Here is a 21,409-nt window from a genome sequence, read left to right as displayed (position 1 = left end):
CTCAGAGAAAAACGTGGCACAGGCACCGATTCTGTACAGAGCCAACCTTTCCCGAGAGGAGAGGGTGATTCAGGAATTTTAAGAAGCATTTTTTTCTTTGCATGGTGCAAACCCTGTTGGTAGAAAATGCCTTTGGGAACCATCACCTGCAAGGAAATGGAAGGACTGGGGTTACAGGCAGCCAGCCAAGGACAGGCTAGCCCTTTGTCCTTTGCACGGCATGTGGTCTGGTTTCGTGATGAATCTGGATTCGCTCTGCACCTCCGTGAACCCTAGGACGTAAAGGTGCCAAGCTAAGACCTTCCTGCCTATGTATTTGCCATTAATCAGAACCGAGGGGAGTAAGTGCTTTGGAGCGAGGTGATTCCGGGCATTGAGGACCAGCCAGAGGTTCGTGACCCTCGTGAGCACCTGGGTTCAGCGCATGTTCAGGGGGACATGGGCACATCGACAGGGGACTGAGTTGCTTTGCTTTGGAGTGCTGGGGAAGGAGCTGCCATGGGGAAGGTTCCGGAACTGGCTTTCCGGGACTGCGGGGCTCACCAGGTGAGGCGGTGGGCCAGGAGGGGGGTGTGCGGGCCAAGAAATGCAGGGTCAAAGGTGCGTGGACTGTAGCGGGATCCCGCGGCTGGGCAGGGACAAGTGATTCAATGTGGCTAGAACACGGTGTACTTTCGAGGGGGGTCTGAAAGACCATGGCACGAGCACAAAGCACGGCTTCAGGATTAGAAGGATGATGGCGGAATGTCTGGTGGCGGGACTGCTCCTTTCAAATAGGGAGTTTCCAGTTTCTTTAAGTGGCCTGCGACTGGCTCTGGGGCCTCACTTCCATTGTGTGTGTGTGTGTGTGTGTGTGTGTGTGTGTGTGTTGGAGGTGGTGAAGGCAGAGAGAGACAGAGAGAGAGAGAGCGCTGGGTCCCTGCTGCCTGTGCTGAGCTGGGGACAGGGCTCGTCAGCGAGGACACTGCTGTTTGCTTAGCTAGTGAGAGCCGCTGGCTGGCCTAGTGGCTCCCTCCTCTCTCTCTCTCCTGCGTTTTCATTTGGAAAACGAGGGTAAAGATAGTTCCCCATCTCTCTGGGGACTGCGAAGTTTAATTACTGATTAATAAGGTGTTGGAAGTTCCTTGGGGCCAGACAGATGAATGGGTTTGTTCTAATCACTCCCAAGTCCTAAGAGCCAGTTAGCTGAGCGTCCCGAGTGCTGGGCACAGACTGGGGGCGGGGGGGGGTGGTACAGGGCTGGGGGTGTGCTTGTTAGCCTGGAGCTTGGCCCAGCAAGAACAGAAAGATCCCTGTGATGTGACAGGAGTGTGACAGGAGTGCAGCAAGGGACTGGAATAAACAAGGTTCACTAAGGACACAGCGATGAGGGGACATGTGGGTGAACCAATAGGCCAAGGGGGGGGCTTCCTGCAGGAGGTTGGGGGCAGGACAGACTCCGACCAGAAGTGGGGAGCATTCGATTCCACGTTGGGATGGAAGGTAGGAGTGAAGGGAGCAGAGCTCGCCTCTATCATGAGATAGGAGTGGGGAGGAGCAGGTCCCGGGGCAGGTGGGTGGCACTAATGGGGGGGCAGGGTGGGAGCGGATATTCATGGCTAGTGAGCAGGGAAGGCTGGCCTCTGGGAAAGGGCAGGTCAGGTTGCTTCTGAGGACTGGGGGAAGGTCCTGAGGTTCGAAAGGGTGAGTGGGGAGGAGTCCAAGGGAAGGGAAGATATACAACATGGGGAGGGATGGGATAGGGGGTGTCCAGCTTGGGGAGCTCAGGGCAGGGCCGGGACTTGGGTGAGGTGAGTGAGGCATTCTCCCCAAGCACAAAATGTAAGGGTGTCCAAAATCTCATAATCATGATAAACAATATTTTAATATTATCACTGATTTTCCCTTTTACCCCAAGCTCCAATATGCCCAGACTGTTACTGAGTTTGTCTTTTTAAAAAAGTTTTTGAGGGGCGCCTGGGTGGGTCAGTCGGTTAAGCATCCAACTCTTGATTCGGGCTCAGGTCATGATCTCACGGTCGTGAGATCAAGCCCCGCGTCAGGCTCCATGCTGAGTGTGGAGCCTGTGTGAGACTCTCTCCCCCCCTTCCTGCCCCTCCCCCTCTCATTCTCTCTCAAAATAAATGAATAAACATTGAAAGAAATTTAAAAAGGCAGACAGAGCTTTGCTGGACCTCGGCACCCACGTCCAACAGATGGAAGGAGGAGGCTGGTTACAATGCCCGCCCCCCCCCCGCCCCCAGCCCTCAATGTGCTTCTTAATACCCTTGAAAATCAAGTCCCAGGGGAGACAACTGCCTTGCCACTAACCTATGACTCAATAACAATCAACGTGACCTGTTGAGTGCCTGTTGTAGACCTGAGACTCAGTGTAATGTCAGCACATTTGAATGCAGTGAACAGAGGACTTCTGTATACACACTGCGTCGTGGGAACCTGGGAGGGAGGGCCATTTACAGGTGAGGAAACCGAGGCCCAGAGAGGCCAAGTAACCTGCCCCTGGCAACACAGGGCTGGATGCCATGTCTCTTTTGATTCTAAATCCATGGGAGGGTGGTGGCCTCAAAGGGGACACAATGATGGTGGGAAGGTGCTAGTTGAAGGGGCAGCCCTCCTGGTGTGGGGCCCATGCCACTCTCCTCCCAAGTGACCTGAAATTCTGGAATCAGAGTGACAGGGAGCCCCCGGGGAGGGTAAGGGGCAAAAGTTCTCCCTGGAATAAGGCAGGCCCCCTTTCCAGACACAAATACCCCTTCACTCAATTTCCTCATCTGCAAACGGGGACAGCCATGCCAGCCCCAGGGAGAGTTAAGTACCATGGCAGATGTAGAAGGGCTCCGTGAACCTGGAGGCACAATTTGTAGCGACTGGTAATTAGCTGGGTGGGGATGAGAGCCCGAAGCAGCTCGTTAAACTGGGCCCGACCGCCTGCAGCCCGGGAGGGAGGCCGGCAGGTGCACTATTAAAGAATATCTGTGAGCCCCCGAGTGCTCAGCAGGCGGGTGTGTGTGTGTGTGTGTGTGTGTGTGTGTGTGTGTTGGGACACAGTTGGGTCATCCTTGGGATCCCATGGGGATGGAGGTGGCTGCCCCGGGCACAGCCTCAGTGAATGTCAGAGAGAAGGTTCACCATTGTCCTGGGAACTTGAGCTCCCCCTCTTGTTACCAGCCTCCCTTCCAAGCCCTTCCAGGCACAGACGACATGGGGGCAGGGGGAGGGCAAGGTGGGATGGGGTGTCTGGGAAGAGACATGCATGAGACAGAAGCGAGGGGAAGCAGGAAGCTCACGGCACGGTCTCACCCTGTCCCTCGTCTCCCTGTGTCCACAGGCCCTTCTCCTCCTGGGGCTGAACGCCTTCTCCGCCTCCTTCCAGGACCAGCCCTGCGAGAGCCTGTCCCTGGCCAGCAATATCTCCGGTGAGTCCCCCTCCCCTGATCCTGCAAGATCCCAGGTCACCACAGCCCCCCCACCCCCTCCCCGCCCCTGGGTCCCCCAGGGCCTGCACACAGAGCCATGCCCTAAAGCAGGGGCAGCAGAGGGATTTCCTCTCTAGAGCTGCCCGCAATTTGTCAGGTCTCCGCAGAGCACTGTGGGAGGAGCGTGCTAAAGTCGGCATCAGTAGGGTGGGAAGGAGAGCTGCGGTGAGATCACAGCATCTACCATGGGCACAGGAGGGTCGTGTGGCAAGTGCGCCACGCGGTTATCTCCCCGGCTCTGGGGTGGGCCACAGGGGAAGTCGCCCCAGCCCTCGCTGTGAGAACCAACAGAGCGGAGGGCTGGGCGGTGACTCAGGCACCCGCGAGGAAGTCAAGGCTGCTCTTTTGTGCTGCTAAAAATGCCCAAAGCGCAACACCGTAGGGTGCTAGCTACACGCCAGGTACTGTTGGAGGCGTTTCAGATACGTCACCCCCATTTTCACTTACACCTAAGGAAACTGAGGCTCAGAGAAAAACGAGTAAGTCCCAGAGCCAGGATTTGAGCCTAGGCGGCCTGGCTCCCAGATACACTTTTTAACCCCGTGCTCTATGCCTCCGCCGTAGAAACTACTGCATAAGTGCAGATATTACTAATGACTTGTATACGCACACCATTGACAAAGCCCTTTGGGATGATTATCTTACTTCTCACAAGAGTTTAAGACTCGGCATTTGTACAGGTGAGGAGACTGACGCATGGGAGAGCCAGGTCTTTGGTTTCTGAGGCCATGTCTTTGCCAGCTTCGGGTGTGGGCCCCTAACCCTCACCCCGGCCACTCTAACCGGGATCCTGGGGGTGCTGCTGCCCACGAAGGTGAGGGGGGCCCCTGCACCCGAGGGTCTTTGGGAGGCTCGCTGTTCTTTGGTGACTCGGTTTCCTCTTCGGGTCTCCCCTTGATTCAACCCAACTCATTAATTGAGCAGCTACTGTGTCCCGGGCCCCATGCAAGGCATGAGAGGGACAAAAAGGGGCTCACGGTCTGGTCTGGGAGTCAGGCCCACATCACATGTACTATGGAGCAAAACGCAAGGGGCGTGCTGGCGGGGAGGTGGACACTGTGCACCAGCCGGGAAGCAGAAGGCATTGGTTTCCGATCCTGGGCCTGTGGGGAGAGGAGGCTTCCACACCTCGGAGCGGCTGCCTCCTGGCCTGCTGGTCTTTTACTGTGGGGGGAGCCTGGGGAGGGGAGAGGAAGAGCACTGGGCTTGGAGAAGGCTAACTGGGTCCATGCTTAAAGTGGCACCGTCCTGTCCTTCTGCCCCAGGGACCCTTCTAGTAGCCACAGAAATGAGCATGCCATTGACCCCCTTGGGCCTCACTTTGCCCAGACTGTAAAGTCAGGGAGGGGTGTTAACTCCCAAGGATCTGTAACAATTAAATGCACTAAGTTTTGTGGCAATATGTCACAAACTATAGAGACCCATACCACTACCGGGTATTATTTTTTTTTTAAGTTTATTTATTTTTGAGAGAAAGAGACAGCGCCTGAGTGGGTAAGGGGCAGGGAGAGAGGGAGACGCAGAATCGGAAGCAGGCTCCAGACTCTGAGCTCTCAGCACAGAGCCTGACATGGGGCACGAACTCATGAGCGGTGAGATCGTGACCTGAGCTGAAGTCGGATGCTTAACCAGCTGAGCCACCCAGGCGCCCCACTACTGAGTATTATTTATTATCGTTGGTAACACGAGCAGGCTTTTGAAAGTGCTTACTGTATAGCTGGCATTGAGCCATGAATTCCTTACTACGATGAAGGTGGCAGGGAGGATAGACCGGGGGTGGTATGAATCCAGGAAGGCTTCCTGAAGGAGTAGGTTTCACAGTGAGTCTCTGAGAGACTGTGCGCGTGAGCTGGCAGAAAAGAGCCAATGCTCTGAGCCAAAACTAGAGTTGACTGAAGACCAGCAGGTGGGTTTGGTGGAATGAGACGGGAAGAGGAAGCCTGGGGAGGTTCCGGGAGCCCGGAGCATCTGGCTGTAAAAGTTGGCTAAGCTAGGCCATGGGGGAGAGGAACATTCTTGAGCAAGAGCCTGGAGTTCTAGCAAAGAGAGACAGGGAGGGGAGAGACCAGGCTGAGTCTGAGATGAAAGGTCCTGCCCACAGCTCCCCGTGCACTGGGGCCAGGTCAGCCCCCATTAACCTGCTTGTTGTGCCCTGGAGGAGTGACATCTCTGAGCCCACGCTGGTGTCACCTGTCCTGGGAGGCAACGGGCCATGATGAATATCGTTCATTCCCCAGTGATTTGTACTCTGTGCCCCTACCCTCAGCCCAGCCCAGCCTGGCTGGCTTCATGGCATATAATCCATCACCCTCCACAACAGCCTCTGATAACAAGCTATTTATCTTCCAGTGCCAAGACCTACCCAGACCGATGGGCACTGGTAGAGACAGATGGTGAGGGTGGGGTGGAGGGACCAGGACAGATGGATGGGCGTCTGGCTGGGGAGGCTGGCACTGAGCTGGGGCCTTTGGGGGTCCTCTCACATGCCAGGAGCAGGGAGAGGGTGGGTCCCCAGGGCCAAAGCTCATCATAGACTTGGCAACTCATAAAATCATGGCATGAAAGTGGCAATGCCAGAAAGTAATAGAATTATTGACTAGTGATGTCGGAGACAAATGAAATGATATTGTTGACAAGGATCCAGGGTCATCAGTTCCTATCCCGTCTTAAGGTCCTGAACGTTAACAATAATTAACGATAGCTTATGGTTATTTAGTGCCTACTATGTGTCAGACCCCATTCTGAGTACTTCAATCTCAGTCATCACAACAGTATTGTCAGGAAGTTTTTTTTTTTTTCTTTAATGTTTATGTATTTTTGAGACAGAGACAGAGCGTGAGCAGGGGAGGGGCAGAGAGAGAGGGAGACACAGAATCCAAAGCAGGCTCCAGCCTCCGGGCAGTCAGCACAGAGCCCGACGCGGGGCTCGAACCCACGAACTGTGAGATCATGACCTGAGCTGAAGTCGGATGCTTAACCGACAGAGCCACCCAGGCGCCCCTGTCAGGAAGTATTTTATCCTCATTTTACGGAAGAGGAACCTAAGGCTCAGAGAGGTTAAGTAACTTGCCCAAGCACACACAGTTACTCAGCCGTAGCCCCAAGATTTGAACCCAATCAATGGGCTGCCACGTATGTGGCTACCCGGAGAACCACGGTGCCCAGGGCCCGGGGTGGTCGGTCATCTGAGTGTGCAGAGTCACCCCTGCAGTTTCCCATACCCATAGTGGGTTTACACACAGCCCCCGATTTCCCTCAGGACCTACAATGCGCCTGGCACTGTACTAGGAGCCGGGAATGCAAAAATGGAGAGCCTGCCAACCCACGGGACAGGAGGCTCCCGCCCACTTGTCCTGATGAATCGCACACCCTGCGGAGGTATCTTTCTGTTCTGTCCAGCCCAAAACGAGGCAGCCCAACCACAAGGCGGCCGAAACAAGACCAGGACTCTCTGCCTGCCCTCTGCCACCTTCCCCGTGCCGGCTGACCCGGGCGAAACCCCTGCACATTCATCCCGACTGCGCCTTCCTCTGAATGGACGAGCATGTGTGTTTCAGAGGCTTCCCGTGGGCCGCCCGGCTGCTCCCACTCTGGCGAGCCTTGGCCGAGTCCCCCTCTTGAGCTTAGACCTCACAACGGCGGGGCTGTCGCTAAGTGCCCACCTACTGTGGTTCATTCAGAAGCCGCTGATGGGAAGACCCAAAATAACTGGGGACAGGAACCAGATTCAGGTTGCCTTTTGAAGGTATCTAGGATCTGCTGAACGCTTTTGGACCCTGAGCCTGCTGGGAGAGGAATTATGTAATGGGGTGGGGGGGGGGGGGGAACCCGCACCCGCTTGTGCACAAGCATTAAGTAGGCCACCTTCAAAGGGTTCTCATCTGTTGTTAGAACAGGCCCCCCAGGACCCTGATTCAGCAGGGATTTTGTCAGAGGCAGGGAGGAGCCCTCCACATGGTTCCTTTCTCCTCTTCCCTCCATTTGCACGGATTTGGGACAGTCTGACCGCAGTGCTCCAGTGAGCATCGGAGGATGCATGTGTGGGGGCGGAGGAAGATGCAGGAAAGTTTTGTGCATTACTTTAGCCCGCTTAGCTCCACCCCTGCCTCCAGAACAAAACTCTGACGGGATCTGGCTGCCTCAGGAAGGGGTGAGCCACCAAGTTATAGGAATGTTAACACTCCAGACATGCCAAGTACACGCTAGCCTCAGGGCCTCTGTGCTTGCTGTTACTTCTTCCTAGAACACTCTTCCCCCAGATGTGCACATGGCTCCCTCTCTCTCTTCCTGTAGGTCTCTGCCTAAATGTTGGCACCAAATTAAAATAGCTGTCCTGGCCGTCTTTATCTCCTTGTCCTGCTTGCTTTTTCTTCATAGCATTTCTCACTGCTTCACAGATATGTCTGTCTGTCTGTCTGTTTGCCGCACCCCCTACCTCCCACCCCCAACTAAGGGCAGGGCACTTATTTTATTCATTACTGTATTCTCAGCCCCTAAAACAGGTACTGTGTCCCCAGCCCCTAGAAAACTTCTTAGATGGTCGGTAAAAACTTGTTGAATAAAGAGCAAAATCGTCGTTCCTCCCCACCTATAACTTAATTGGCCAGGAGGGGCGTCCTGGGACAGGACGGTGTGGGGAGGAGTTGACTTAAAATAATAGCTCAGGCTTCCTGCTCCAGGCTGGGGAATCCACCTGGTTATTTGCAAGACTGGGTTACTCCAGTCCAAACCGCTCCTCACCCCAGAACTAGGATATCCAAGCGGGAAAACACCCGCCAGGAGAGCAGGAGGGATTGGGCGTTTGTGCCAGCGGGACCTGGAGGGGACATTGGCTCAAGAATCAGAGTCCAACAGCCCTGACCTCTAGGCCCGTGTAGCCCCCATGCTGAGTGACACAGAAACTTCCTTTCCTTCCTTCTCCTAGGAGATCCACTCCCTCCCCGTCCCCAGCACCTCTGGAATTACTTCTCCCTGTACCTTTTCCTCCTGGCTTTCTGTCTGCCTTTCCCTGTTTTGCTCCCAGTGTCGTTGTCTCCTATTTCCTCTCTCCCCGCTCTCTCTCCGTCCCCACTTGCTCCCACCCCTCCTCCCCCCCTTTCCTTCCCTTCAAGTGGTTAAAAGGATTGAATTAGCGGCGTGAATTTCCCGAAGCACCCTTCACACTGCAGGGTATACAGCAGTGTTCAACAAAGGTTGCTTCCCCTGCCCGCCAAGTCCTACACACCCTTCCTTGGAGGCCCGGGCTCTGCCCGATCCTCAGGGACCACGGGTCCGCAGAGCGGTGAGCTGGAACCCCTAAGTGAGCCACCAAGGGCTGTGGCCCCAAGGAGGTAGAGCACTTTGCGGGAAGGCGGAAAGTCTGCTGTGCCACGTTCGGCGCCCCGAGGCCCTATTCGGCGCCCCGAGGCCCTATTCGGCCCCTCCTCCCTACCCTCAACCTCTGGGTCCCCACCTCTCCTCTTCCAGCCTCCTTTTCCTCCTCTTTTACTGCCTATCCCTTCTTGCGTCCCCAGCAACCACAAGGCCAATCCCCTTAATTCTCCTGCTGGGGTCTCCTAGCCTGAGCCCCGCCGCCGCTCCTGATTGGCCTTGTGCATCTGACCCCGCCCCCGCCTGGCCACGCCCCCAAGCCGCCCTCGGGCCCAGTTCAGGCTCCCCGCTGGTAGGCTGGGGGGTGGCTTCTCTTCTTTCTTCTTGCAGCCTCCCCCTACCTTTCTTCCCGATTCGCACAGACGTTCATTCCCTCTAGGATTTTCTGGGCTCTTCATGTAAAGGTCATGTCCCCCGCCTTCTGTGAGCTGCAGGGGGGAGGCAGGGAGAGAGAGTGGGAGAGAGGCACTGAGCAAGCAGGGGCCAGAGATGGTGCAACCAAATGCTATGAGGGCCAGTGACCCAGACCGGGGACCTCTGTGGTGCAGCGGGAAGAGCCCTGGGCAGGTGTCACCAGCCAGTGTTCAAACCCTACTTCTGCTTCCCAGTGTTTGTGGAACTCTGCATAAACAGTTTGACTGCTCGGCCCCGGTTTCCTTACCTGTGAAACGGAATGAGCACTCGTGTTAGCAGGCGGTGTGAGACCTGTAGTAGGTGCTACGACTCCTAATCTATACCAGACTAGGGGCAAATAATGTCTGCTGTGTCCACTTCCACCCCATACCTCCCCACCAGCTGTGGAAGGGGCAGGGCTCTGGCCAGTGGCTGGTACCTGGTCCTCGAGGTCAGAAGGGCCATCTGCCTAGTAGCCAGTTTCTGCCTTGGCTCTAGTCTGGCCCCGGCTGTGGCTGGTGTCCGGTCCTGCCTGCCCTCTGTTCTTTGCCAAAAGGGCTCTGGGGAAATGGCCAAGGCAGAAGAGAGAAGGACAGGGAGGGGGGTAGGATCTAGACCTTACACTGAGAGAGCACATTAGACGAGTTCCAGATGCTGCCACACGTGACATTCCATTTAGTCTCCCCCGTGCCCAGCTCAGGAGACACTAGGAATGAATGAGTGGGTGAGTGAAGGGACAACTGTCCGAGGAAGGTACAATGGTGTCGTTAAATCGGAGGGTATATGCAAAGTACCTGGCAGGTGCCGGGCGAACACAGCCCTCAAAAACGTTGCTCCCTTCCCTGCTGTCTCCTTGACTTTCTCCCTTCCCCTTATAGGCACAAAATGTGGCGTAGAAAGAATACATGGGTTGGCGTCGAAAACACCCAGCTGTGTTTCTTGGTTCTTTCGCTCATTGACTCATGACTTCGAGCAAGTCACTTAGCTTCCCTGTGCCTCAGTTTCCTCATCTGTAAAAAGGGACTAAGGACATGGCAGGGTGGATGAGGATCAATGAAATAGACGAAGATGGGCCTTGAAAAGGCAGAGCATGGTCCATAATATTATCCCTCCCTTCCCATGGCCACTTGCCTCCAGCTTCCCCCTCCTCTGGGCTCACCGCTACAGGCATGACCCGGGAGAGATTAAAATCTCAACCTGCTTTCCTCACTCCCCTCCCCGCCCCCCCCCCCCCCAGCAACCACTCACAGAGGCTCTACTGTGGCACAACACCAAGGCTTGGCCTGGCCCGCCATCTCCTCGTGTCCAGTCAGCCCCGATCCAGACTTCTTCCTCTTTCAATTAAACCACTTGGCCTCAAGGCCTCTGTCCCTAAGCCCTGATTCATAGGAACGCCTCTGAATTGCTTTGATGAACAAGAAACACCAGCAGTGGGTACGAATGCCGCTCAGCAGCGCTAAAGGACACCAACCTAACCCAGGCTGCTTCCCGAGAGACTGAATTACAGGCTAATCTGAGGAGGAGATGATGGCAGGTGGGCCCAGCCAGAGCTTGGCAGCTGCCAACGCCTGGCCCTGAAGAGGCTGCCCTTGCGTTGGTTCACAGCTCTCCCTGGTTTGCCCGTGCCTTCTTGTGCCAGTCTCCAGAATTATTAACCCCCTCCCATCAGGATGGGCACACTGGCTCTCAACAGGACTGGTGTGCCAACTTTATGTGGAAGAAGGCATCAGAAGGCAGAGAAGGAAGGGACAGCGTCAGGAGGGGTGCGAGGACCACCCTCGGCCCAGCCTCCACCCACTAGAGACCAAAAGCCTTCCTACTCATTCCAGAAGCATTATTGTGGCCCCAACAGACGCACAGACATATACACACGCACACGCTCCTCTCCAAAAAGCTCTTCAACAAAGGGAAAATGTTGGGAAGGGGGTTTTGACGTGCTTTTTTGCGTCACAGACCTCTTTGAGAATCTAGTGAAGGCCACGGTCCCTTTCCCAATTAAGATGCATGTATACACCAATTTTTTTTTTTCATTTAATTTCAGAGTCTCTACAAACCCTTAAAGCTTCCAGTAGACTGAGATTAAGAATTTCTGATCAGATCCAACTTCTTAATTTCACTCTAAAGACACGAAGGCTTAGAGAGAGCAAGCGACAGGCCTGTGGCCACACAGCAAATTAGTGGCGGAGCCCAGTCAAAAGCCAGTGTTACAGGCTGCTTCCCACTCCCGGAGGTGGTGTCTCCTTCCGTCTTCTCCCCATAGTTCCCTTCGCAATCAGTCCTCTCTTAGGGCCCCGCACAGTCTAGAGCACAAACACTATGCATTCAGTAAGTGTGGTTATCAGGCCAGGGAGAAGCTGGGCCAACTTCCGAGCCAGAGCAGATGTGATTTGGTTCCATACATGTGTGAGGGGGCTAGATCAAGGTTCCAGGCTGTTCCAGACTGTGAAGTCTCAGAGGTCCAATCTATACCACATGAGGGGCCCAGAGAAGTGTCTTCAGGCTACAGAGCAGAGGAGCTGAAGCATCTCCAGCATTTTTGCTAAATGCCAGCCAAGACCTCAGCTTTTAACACCACCTTCAACTGTCTCTGTTCCTCCTCTACTCTAGAACCCACACTGGCTCCCTAGTGTCATAGCATCAAATTCAGATTGCTTTCCCTGATGTCTCCCCTGCATAGGGTGAGCTCATCTCCACACTGGGGTCATTGCTCCCATCTTGTTCCCAGTTGATGGGTGAGCGTGGGCGGGTGGATAGGACACCGGAGTAGGGATCTTGCTCTGCCTCACCAGCTGTCTCTGCCCCCCAGGACTGCAATGCAATGCATCCGTGGACCTCATTGGCACCTGCTGGCCCCGGAGCCCTGCGGGGCAGCTGGTGGTTCGACCCTGCCCTGCCTATTTCTACGGTGTCCGCTACAACACCACAAGTAAGGAAGCCTCTGGAGGGCGGACCATCTGCCGAGGTGGGACAGGAAGGGGAGAGCTTGGGACTTGTCGGAGGTGGGGGGAGATAATAACGATAATGGCAATACCATAATACCTCTCATGGATACAACCACCATTTACCAAAGGCCAGCTCTGTGCTCTTTATTGCTAATTCCCATACTATCCCTGGAAGATGCTATATATAACTATCCAGTTTTCATCGTATACCGAGGCCTCCAAGGCTCAGAGAGGTTAGGGGACTTCCCCAAGTTCACCAGCTGGTAAGAGGTGAGGCTGGAGCTGGCCTGCACGTCTGTGTGACACTTTCTTCTGCAGTTGACAGACTGGGTTAGTTGGGATAAGCCTAACACAACCCTATGAGGTAGGGCAGGAATCTCCAGAATAGCCTCAGCTTTGAGCTCAGAGAGGTTAGGAGGTCTGTCCAGGGCCCTGCAGACCAAACCCCTGCAGGGGGCTCAGTTTTAGGTCCACAGGCAGGGCGTTTGGCCTGGCATGCAAGCCCACAGGTCTGCTGGGAGTGGGGGAGAACTGCCCAGGGTCTGTTGGATACTCGATCCCCATGTAAACACCTCGCTACCCTGAGGCCCTGAGCTTCCACCTCCAGGCTTTGCAGCAACTTGCTACCCTACCTGTCACCCTCAGAACTAATTTGCTCTCCCCTGCCAATGACTCACAGCTCCTGCTTATCAGGAGGACAGCAGCTGTGGGCCAGGGGCCCGGTCCCATCTGAGGGGAGGGTGGGGGTCCCTAGGGGTGTGTTCTTGGGGCTGGTGAGCCTGAGCTCAGAGGCCCACGGGGGCACCGAGGGTGACCACAAACACCGGGTGGTTCACTCGGAGACTTGCCATGTGACCTTAACACATTTTCCCCCTCTTACGGCCCCTGGCCCCTGGTCTGACGATGGAGAAGGCTGGATAGCATGGCTTCTAAGACTTCGTTCAGCTCAGAACTCCCACATTCCTCCTTCTGCCCCCTCTCCTTTACCAGCTACATAAGGGGGTTAGGGTTGGTGGCTGCAACCAAGGAGGGGTGGGAAGTCCCTGGGGAGGCTTCCAGTTAGGGCAGGGAGCCAGTCCACACAGCTTCACGTGTCTGCAACCACATTTTGGACCCTGAGAGGAGAAAGACTGAGTGGGTGCGAGGAGACGTGTGGGTAGGGGGAAGGGCAGAAGGACCTAAGAAGAGAGCTCAGGGCTCGAGCTCGAGGCTCGGAGCCTCCAATTTAGTAGGGCCCATTTTACAATTAGGAAACCGAGACAGAGGCTGACAGCCGTCTGAGGTCACAAAGCGCCAGGCAGGGCCACGGCTCCACTCACAATGCCACAATGCCCAGTCCTTCCGGAGCTCCCAGGAAGGAGGCGGCACTGGGGCTGGTGCGTGGTGGGGACAGGGAGGCTGCTTCCAGGAAGAGAGAGGCCCTTCTGTGTCTCCACAGTTGCCAGATCCTTCAACTTCACCTCCAAAGTGATTTTCACGTCCAAGACTACTTTCCCTCCATCGCCGGGGCCATGGCCCCGGTCCAAGCATCTAACCCTGTCACACCCTTGCTTGGAGTCGAGCCTTCTGCGGCTCTCCATTGCCTCCATGGTCAAGTCCACACTCCTGAGTGGGGCCGGCCAGGCTCTCTGTGGCTACAGTCCTGCCACTCCCCATGAGCTCCATCCACTCCTGTCTCCAAGGTGACTTGGTGTGACCCCAATAAAGGCATTGGTGCCTGGGCACGTGCTGCTTGATTAGCCAGCCCTGCCTCAAGTGGAAGCCGGGAGTCCTGGGTTCTAGCCCCAGCTCCGCCCGTAACTGGGCCTCAGTTTCTCCACCTGCAGGATGGGAGGGAGGTTTGAGTGAGGTGCTCTCTCTGCTCCCTTGCTCTTCCCTCTCTGATCCCAGGAGAGGAGCTGGGCGATGGTCCCTGGACGTGGAGGCGGGGCCAGAAGACTCCCCCAGCTCCAGAAAGATAAGGAATACGCCCGTGTAATCAGCAGTGACCGGGAACCCAGAATTGTACCTAATCGTTAGGCCCTAATTAATTCATTTGCTGATGAGGCACTGCCAGGACTTCCAAACCTTTTCCGAAATGCCCTTCCTCCTGCTGTATCTGATCTTCAAAGGGATGGGAAGCTTTTCCAAAAATAATCCATTTTCCCAAGACTCTCCGGGAGGACTGCTCAGCTCAGCAATTAAAGACAAGGAGGTCGCCTCCTCCCTGGCAACGACTCGCTGCGTGTTTCTTTTCAGGATCACCTCCTCCCTTCCCGCCAAAGCCTGCTCCCTCCGGATAACCTGTCCTGAGAGGGCTCCAGGCTGCCCCCCCTCCCCCCCGCCGACACGCGGGGTGCCAAAGGGGAGCTTGAGTCAAGGAGGCATCTCCTGTAACCCCAGCCAGTACCCACTCTGATAGGGATCAGTGACATGTCCTGAATCTCATGGAAGGTTATACAAGCAACAGTTCCGAGACAATAATAATGAAAATAATAGCTCACACTACGAGCCGGGTAGACCCCAAGCACTCGGCACATGTTACCTAAAAATGCTCGCTCAACCATCGAGGCAGGCGCCCTTGTGAAGTTTGTTCCTCTCTTGCAGATAAGGAAGCTGAGAGGTTGTGTGGCTTGCCCAAGGTCACGCAGTTAGGAAGGAGTGGTGCCAGGATTTGAACCGAGGCGGCCTGGATTAAGAGCCATGCTCTTGCTTAAAGCAAGACCCCATCCCTGTCTCCCCTCCCCCACCTGCACGCCTCCGCCAACCCAATCTCTGCCCAAAGTCCCTTCCTTTGCAGACACCCCAGAGCAGCCTGTGGTCCCAGGCACATCCGGTCCGTGGCAGACACACTGGATTCCCCCTGGTTCCTCGCCTCCTTCCAGACCTTCCTGAAATCCTAGTCGCTGCGCCCTCAGCCCTCTGGTTGCTTATCCCTCATTTAGCAATTAGGAGAGAATCAGCAGCTCCTTCGCCAACTCTGCCCAAGGGCTCAGCGCAGCTGGGTAGGGAAGCTGGGCAGAGCTTGAAAAATGCATTTAGCTTCATTTCCCCACTGGCCTGCAGAGCCCAGAGGGAGCACTTCAGAGAGACCTCAGCCTTGTGGTCCTGAAGGCCAGACCATGGTGCCCTCTTTCCGGGAGGCAGGCACATCTCCCCCCCCCCCCCCAATGCCCACCCCATCATCTCACTCTTGTCCCGCTGCTGTCAGGCTTCAGCTCAGATCACAAGGCTGCTCCCCATCTCTTTAGAAGGTGACAGGTTCCGGGCCACAGTCCAGTGTGGTGGCTGCACAGACCCCCACACCTCCTGGGGCTGCCCTCCTGCCTTTTCCTCCAAGTGCTACGTGCCAGGCTGGGAGCTGGTTGTAGTGGATCCTGTGAGGGCCACCACCCGTGACATCCCCCAGCACACTCCTGCCACCTGTCACTTTCTGTCCTAAGAGGCCTTCACCTTGGAGGAGCCCACCACATGACCCTCCAGCATAAATCCTGCTGTAGAGCAACGTCACTACGAGGACCTTCCCCAAACACCTGCTCTGCGAGCCCCACCCCATGTGAAACGTTGCCACGTGAGGACCCCCCGCCCCCCTTGGGAAACCTCACCACGGAGAGTCACCATATAAAACCGTCATTTCACTATGCCACCCGAGCTGTCACCACATACCCTTCCACCATATCATGCCCAGCCTTGTGACGGAGAATTGACTCATCAGATCCCATCATCCTTTTTGCTGTCATGTTTCTCAGAAGGGCACCTACCACATAATCTGTTGCCATCTAAGGCCTTGCAAGGGGACAGCCACAGTAAGCTGGTCAAGCCTGCCCGTGGGCCAGTCCCGTGAACATGATCATGGAAACCTGGGTGGGCAGAGCCTTGGTCCCACGGGCGGGCACTGGGGCCGTCACTGAGCCCCCATTGGGGCCGGTGGGCAGAAAGGCAGGTGGCTTCTCTCCTCAACTTCAACCCCAGAGCCCCCAGCAAGCAGGCCTTTGTGTTGGCCCAGATGGATGGATAGATGGACAGCCCAATAGACAGACAGATGCCTGGGTTGCTCTTTGGGAGAGGAGCCCACGCATCCCTCTGACTCTCTCTCCTTTTTCCAGACAATGGCTACCGGGAGTGCCTGGCCAACGGCAGCTGGGCCGCCCGTGTGAACTACTCGGAATGCCAGGAGATCCTCAGTGGGGAGGTGAGTCTGCCCGTGTAGAGGGTGGGTCAGGCCCCAGCACGGGCACCCGACCCGTTGAGCGGCCATCTCCAGGGGAGGGGAGCCAAGAGGGCAGCCACCGGCTCCGACACAGATGAGTTGGGTCCTTGTTCCTCCCTTCCTTCCGTCTGCATGCACTGGGACCGCTTTTCCTCCGTTCTCCACACCACCCACCTGAGCTGCACATCCAGGTCCAGCCTGGGGGAGGGAAGTGGGGTCAGGAAACATAGTTGGGCCAGAAGACTTGGGCTTGTGGGGTGGGGGAGAAGACCACTCAGCCTCGTGGGGAGCTCCTTACCTGGTGCCCAGTAGAGGAAGTGGAAGGAAAGGAGGCGGGGCTCACGGGCAGAAAGCCGGGTCAGCACACCTCTTAGAGCCCAGCTCACGCCCACAGGGGGATGCTGTGGGGGAGGCAGCGAAGGCAAGGCATCTCCAGCCCCCTGCTGCACCCCACCTTGACCTGCGGGTCTGCAAAGCCTGAGGCGGATGATGTGTCTCCAACTGTAGGTCGGGTGGCCAGCCTCCTGGCCTAAAACAAATAACCCTCCCCCACCCCTGAGGGGCAGGCGTCTGTCACCTTCTTGAACCTGAGCAAAACTGGACAGCACAGCGGCTCCCAGCCTCCCCCCTGCGTTGGAGCCCCCCAAACGTCAGGAGAAGTTCATGGTCCACCCAAATCCCTCCTGCTCGAATTTAAGCCCGGTCCTTCTAGTTGGCTACCCTGTGGCTCCCACCCCGTCTGCCATGACAGGGGTCTGTCTCCCCCTCTCCACCAGTGGGGTCCGGGGCAGAAGGAGGACTGGGGAAACACCAGCTTCTCATCAGTCCCCTCTTTGGCAGTGTAACGGGGACAGCAGGGGCTTTGGAGGTGGATGGTTTGGATTCTGATTCCAGCACACATGCTATGTGACCCCAGGCAGGAGACTGAGCCTCACCAAGTCCCAGCTTCCTGGTCTGTGAAAGGGGCGGGAGTAATACAGTGTCTGCCCCCTGGTAGATGTCTGCCTGCGTCTTGGCCTTTGGAGGGCGCTCCATCCACCTGCCACCCCTCTGCCTCTCCTCTCACCTGGGGTGAGAGGGGTGGGGGGTCATTGGTGAGGAGACCGGTAACACAGCCACCCCTACCTCTGGTTACCCACCCCCACCTCCACCCCCCCGCCCCCTGCTTTCCCCGGCAGCTCCTGCTGGCCGGGTTGCCCGGCATTCTGGGTAATCAATTAATTTAATTACTGAAAATGCCATTCCCTTCTGCCAGCCTCTCGCCTCGCCAGACCCCTCCCCGCTCTCAAGACGCACCCCCCCCCCATCCACTCCCAAGCCATGGAGAACAGGAAGAGAAAAGTCTCCAATTAATGGAGCAGCAGGCTTCTCACTCTGGGCCTGGGGCTAAGCCCTAATTAAGCCCCAACACCCTAGGGGATTGCAGATAATGGATTTGCAGGTCTGTCTGTGAAGTGGGGCTTGCTAGGGCTCCCAGAGGCCAGGCCAGGGAGGAGACGGCCTTCAGCCACCACCACCAGGGGACGAGCTCCCAACTAGTCCGTGGCCCAACCTGGGGCAATGGCACTGACCACCCCCCACCAGTGCCACCCTGCACTGGCCCCCGCTTTCCACACCAGCAGCCCCCGGACACTGTCTCCCTTCACTGCAGTGACATCCTCCCCCCCCCCCCCCCACTGCCCAGACTCATCCCCCCCTCCCATGACACTTGTACACAATCTGCTCCCCTCCCCCACACTCTACTGAGCTGGGGAGCCTGGTCCTTGGGGCACATCGTGAGGTGACATGAAAGGGATTCTGGGGTGTAGCCTTGTGGGCTGGGGATCACTGCTCACAGTGATGCTAGTTGGACCAGAACTTCTGAAACGCTTAAGAATCACTGGGGCTTCTTGCTCAAACGAGGATTCAGACGTCTGACAGGGCTTAAGATTCTGTGTCTTCAGATTCCTGCAAGCTCCTGGGTGATGCTGGTGTCGCTGGTCTGGGGACCCCACTTGGAGGAGCAAGGGGCTGGAGTGCCCGCCGGTGGGGTGAGGGAGTAGCTTGGGAAACCTGCTGGCGAGGAGGAGCCACAGAGCAGGACGGCCCGGGGGCGGGAGAGACACCAGGGCTGGGATACTGGACAAGAGCAGCGGGGACCCGGCAGGGAGGATGCACTGAGTCATCCTGAACAGGCATCGGTACAGGTCTGACGCTGCCACCGTTTGGGACAAGGCGTGTCTTGCAGAGTCTGGTGGAAGTCTGCCGGGCGCTCGTTACTTACTGGATTCTGGTCACTGAGGGTGCGGTGGAGGGGCCGCTGCCCTAGGGCCACACTGTGCCACCTTCCTCAGGGCACCAGACGGCCCTAGGTCTCCAAACGGAACAGGGACAGGGTGCTGGTCAGGTGCCCAGGGACTGGCTGTGTCCGTTGTCCTTCAGGTATCCTGGCCACTTCTGCAGTTAATGGTGGCTGTCTCCCAGGTGTCATTGGGGTCCCTTGAAGTATCACTAGACATCTCAGGATATTGCTGGCCGTTCTCTGTGGGTGTCATTGACCACGTCTCAGTATTGCGGACCATGTCGAAGGGTGTCCAGCTGTCTCTTGAGCGGCTGGTAGGTCTCCTGGTAATGCTGGCCATCTCTTGGGGTGGCCCTGCCGTGTCTCAGGCAGTCTCCTTGGACTCTCTGCCCTGTCACCTCACAGGCTGCCCTTTCTCAGGCTGCATCAGGCTGGTGTGGCAGGAGGCAGCACAGGGCCTTGTAGCTGGAGGAGTCACCCAGAGGCGGCCCTCATGAATGGTTTGGCCCAGTTTTCATCCTCGGGGGAGTAAACCTCTCATTAGCCCCTCTGAGGGTCCTGGGCGTCTGTTTTCAGTCCCTGCTTGTCTCCCGGAAATGCACCATGGGGTAGAGGGGAGGAGAGGTCTCTAAGGCGACCTGGATTCCCATTGCTGGCCAGGCAGCTTGGGCTGATCACACAGCCTCTTCAGCTGGAGAAACAGAGACAGAAGGACAGCCTCAGAGGGCCACTGTGAGAAAGGAAAGCTGTGACATCTGTAAAGCACCTGGCACAGTGCCCAGCACACAGTAGGTGCTTAATAAATCCCACTCATCCCACCTCCAACCAAGCGACCCAGGGTCAACCTGCTGTGGGGGTCCAGGGGCGGGTGTGGCTGATGGCAGGTGGCGGTGAAGGGGTTCCCTGCATGTCCTGTTCATGCTGCGCACCTGGGCAACTGAGCAAAGCTGGGGCGTCACGCCCTTCTAGCTCCACAGGTTCTGTTATCACCCAGGGGCTTCGCCGCACGGATTTGTGGGAAATTTTTTAAAAAATTTTTTTAATGTTTATTTATTTTTGAGACAGAGAGAGACAGAGCATGAGTGGGGGAGGGTCAGAGAGAGAGGGAGACACAGAATCTGAAACAGGCCCCAGGCTCCGAGCCGTCAGCACACAGCCCGACGCGGGGCTCGAACTCACGGACTGCGAGATCATGACCTGAGGTGAAGTCAGACGCTCAACCCACTGAGCCACCCAGGCGCCCCTGATTTGTGGGAAATTTAATGAAAGGAAATTAAGTACGAGCTCCAGACAGGCTGCATGTGTGCATATCTTCTGGAGTCTCTGGGTTTGGCTCTATGCCAGACTCTCAGAGACCCTTCCCATCTGCACGGTGCCAATAGATACCCTCCGCTCCCCTTGTCCCCCCACCCTCTCTCCCGCTTCTCTGTCTGCCCCCGCCTCTCTGTTGTCTGTCCCCATTTATACCTCAGTGGGTCTCAACCCTTCTGAGCTTGAGCCGCTAATGTGGTTTCCTGCCATGTTCCAAACCAGCCCCTTAGAACAGAGCTTCCTGGGCCTTCTGGACCTCAGAGGTTTTCAGTGAGGACGTGCCTTCAGGAGGGGTGTGGTGGGCGCTGGGAAGAGCAGGGGAGGGAGGGCTCAGCCTCTTCTCGGGTGCCTGCTAGGTGGCCGGCTGCAGAGGCACATCCTTTGTTCTTGGGTGAGTGAGTTTGGGCCTCAGTTTCCTCATCTGGAAAGTGAGTAGGGCTGGACTCGATCCCTTAGGACCAGCTCTGATGCCCATGGATTCTGGAATTCCGACAGGAAGGTCTGTGGAGAGCCAGGAGCTCTTCAGTGGCTCTAAAAGGTCGAACGTGACCTTTGTGAACTTACTCATGGCCTGGCCCCACCCCAGGACCCAAGAAGGGGAGGGGAGGGAGGTGCTAACAGGGACCCCCTCACACCCCCGCCCTTTGCAAAGCCGGTTGCTTTTCAACAAAATTTGTCCTTCCTTCACACAGTTATGGAGCTCTACCGTGTCCCCCTCTCGGGACCCAGGAAAGGGTGAAGAGGGGCTTTGCTCTTGGGGGGGCAGAATCTGCATAGAGCTGGGCAATGGGGACCACCAGTCCCCCATTATGGGGTGGGGGCCACATCTGCAGTCTCAGCACCTTGCCAGTCTGCACGTGCTGGTTAAGAGATGGTTTGAGGCTGAGGGACCTTGAATGAGTAAACACACTTCTAGGCCTGTTTTTCTGCAAAATAAGGTATAGACTCCCTTCCAGCTCCTCTACATGGTGGCCTTAACGGGTTGAGGAGACAAGAGATACGAAAACACTCTGGACGTGAAAAGGCTTCATGCCTCAGGGAGCTTACTTACTCCGGAAAGAAGAGACCACAGCACTTCTCAGCTTCCTTTATTTTATGCAGTGAATGAAGTGGTAACACTGAGGCGGGGGGGTGGGGGAGGCTTCATTATAATCCCGGGAAGGGGTCCCGTTCATTCCCAGCAGACCCCCTGGATCAGGGGTAGGACCTGGAAAGTGCGTTAGGGAGCCTAGAGAGTTCTTATGGTCTGTAATGATTCAGCGGATGCAACTGCCCTTCCTTCCGTGGCCACTAGGGGCAGGTTCCCTCCGCGAGGAGGGATTCTGGGTAATCAAAGAGATGATGGCTCAACTTAGTAGTGGAGGAGGGGCGCCTGGGTGGCTCAGTCAGTGAAAGTGTCTGTCTCTTGATCTCACAGTTCATGAGTTCAAGCCCCATGTGGATCTCT

The 21,409-nt window shown here is 56.4% G+C and overlaps 1 protein-coding gene across 3 annotated transcripts in view; it reads left to right on the top strand.

The window, feature by feature from the left end:
- The window catches only part of CRHR1 (corticotropin releasing hormone receptor 1), a 46,593-nt gene that overhangs the window by 18,007 nt on the left and 7,177 nt on the right, over positions 1-21,409 (top strand). For 2 of the 3 annotated variants that reach the window (XM_019437519.2, XM_019437522.2), the window contains exons 2-4: positions 3,329-3,416; positions 12,046-12,201; positions 16,267-16,352. In XM_019437519.2, the coding sequence (XP_019293064.2) occupies positions 3,329-3,416; positions 12,046-12,201; positions 16,267-16,352 (330 nt within the window). The remainder of the gene's footprint in view (positions 1-3,328; positions 3,417-12,045; positions 12,202-16,266; positions 16,353-21,409) is intronic. The other variant, XM_019437520.2, reaches the window with a different exon arrangement.

Source organism: Panthera pardus, unplaced genomic scaffold, assembly GCF_024362965.1.
Source record: "Panthera pardus isolate Hobbes unplaced genomic scaffold, ASM2436296v1 HiC_scaffold_3, whole genome shotgun sequence".
NCBI classification, from domain to species: domain Eukaryota; kingdom Metazoa; phylum Chordata; class Mammalia; order Carnivora; family Felidae; genus Panthera; species Panthera pardus.
The sequence above is the reverse complement of the archived record's forward strand: the minus strand, read 5'-3'. Positions and strand labels throughout refer to the sequence as shown.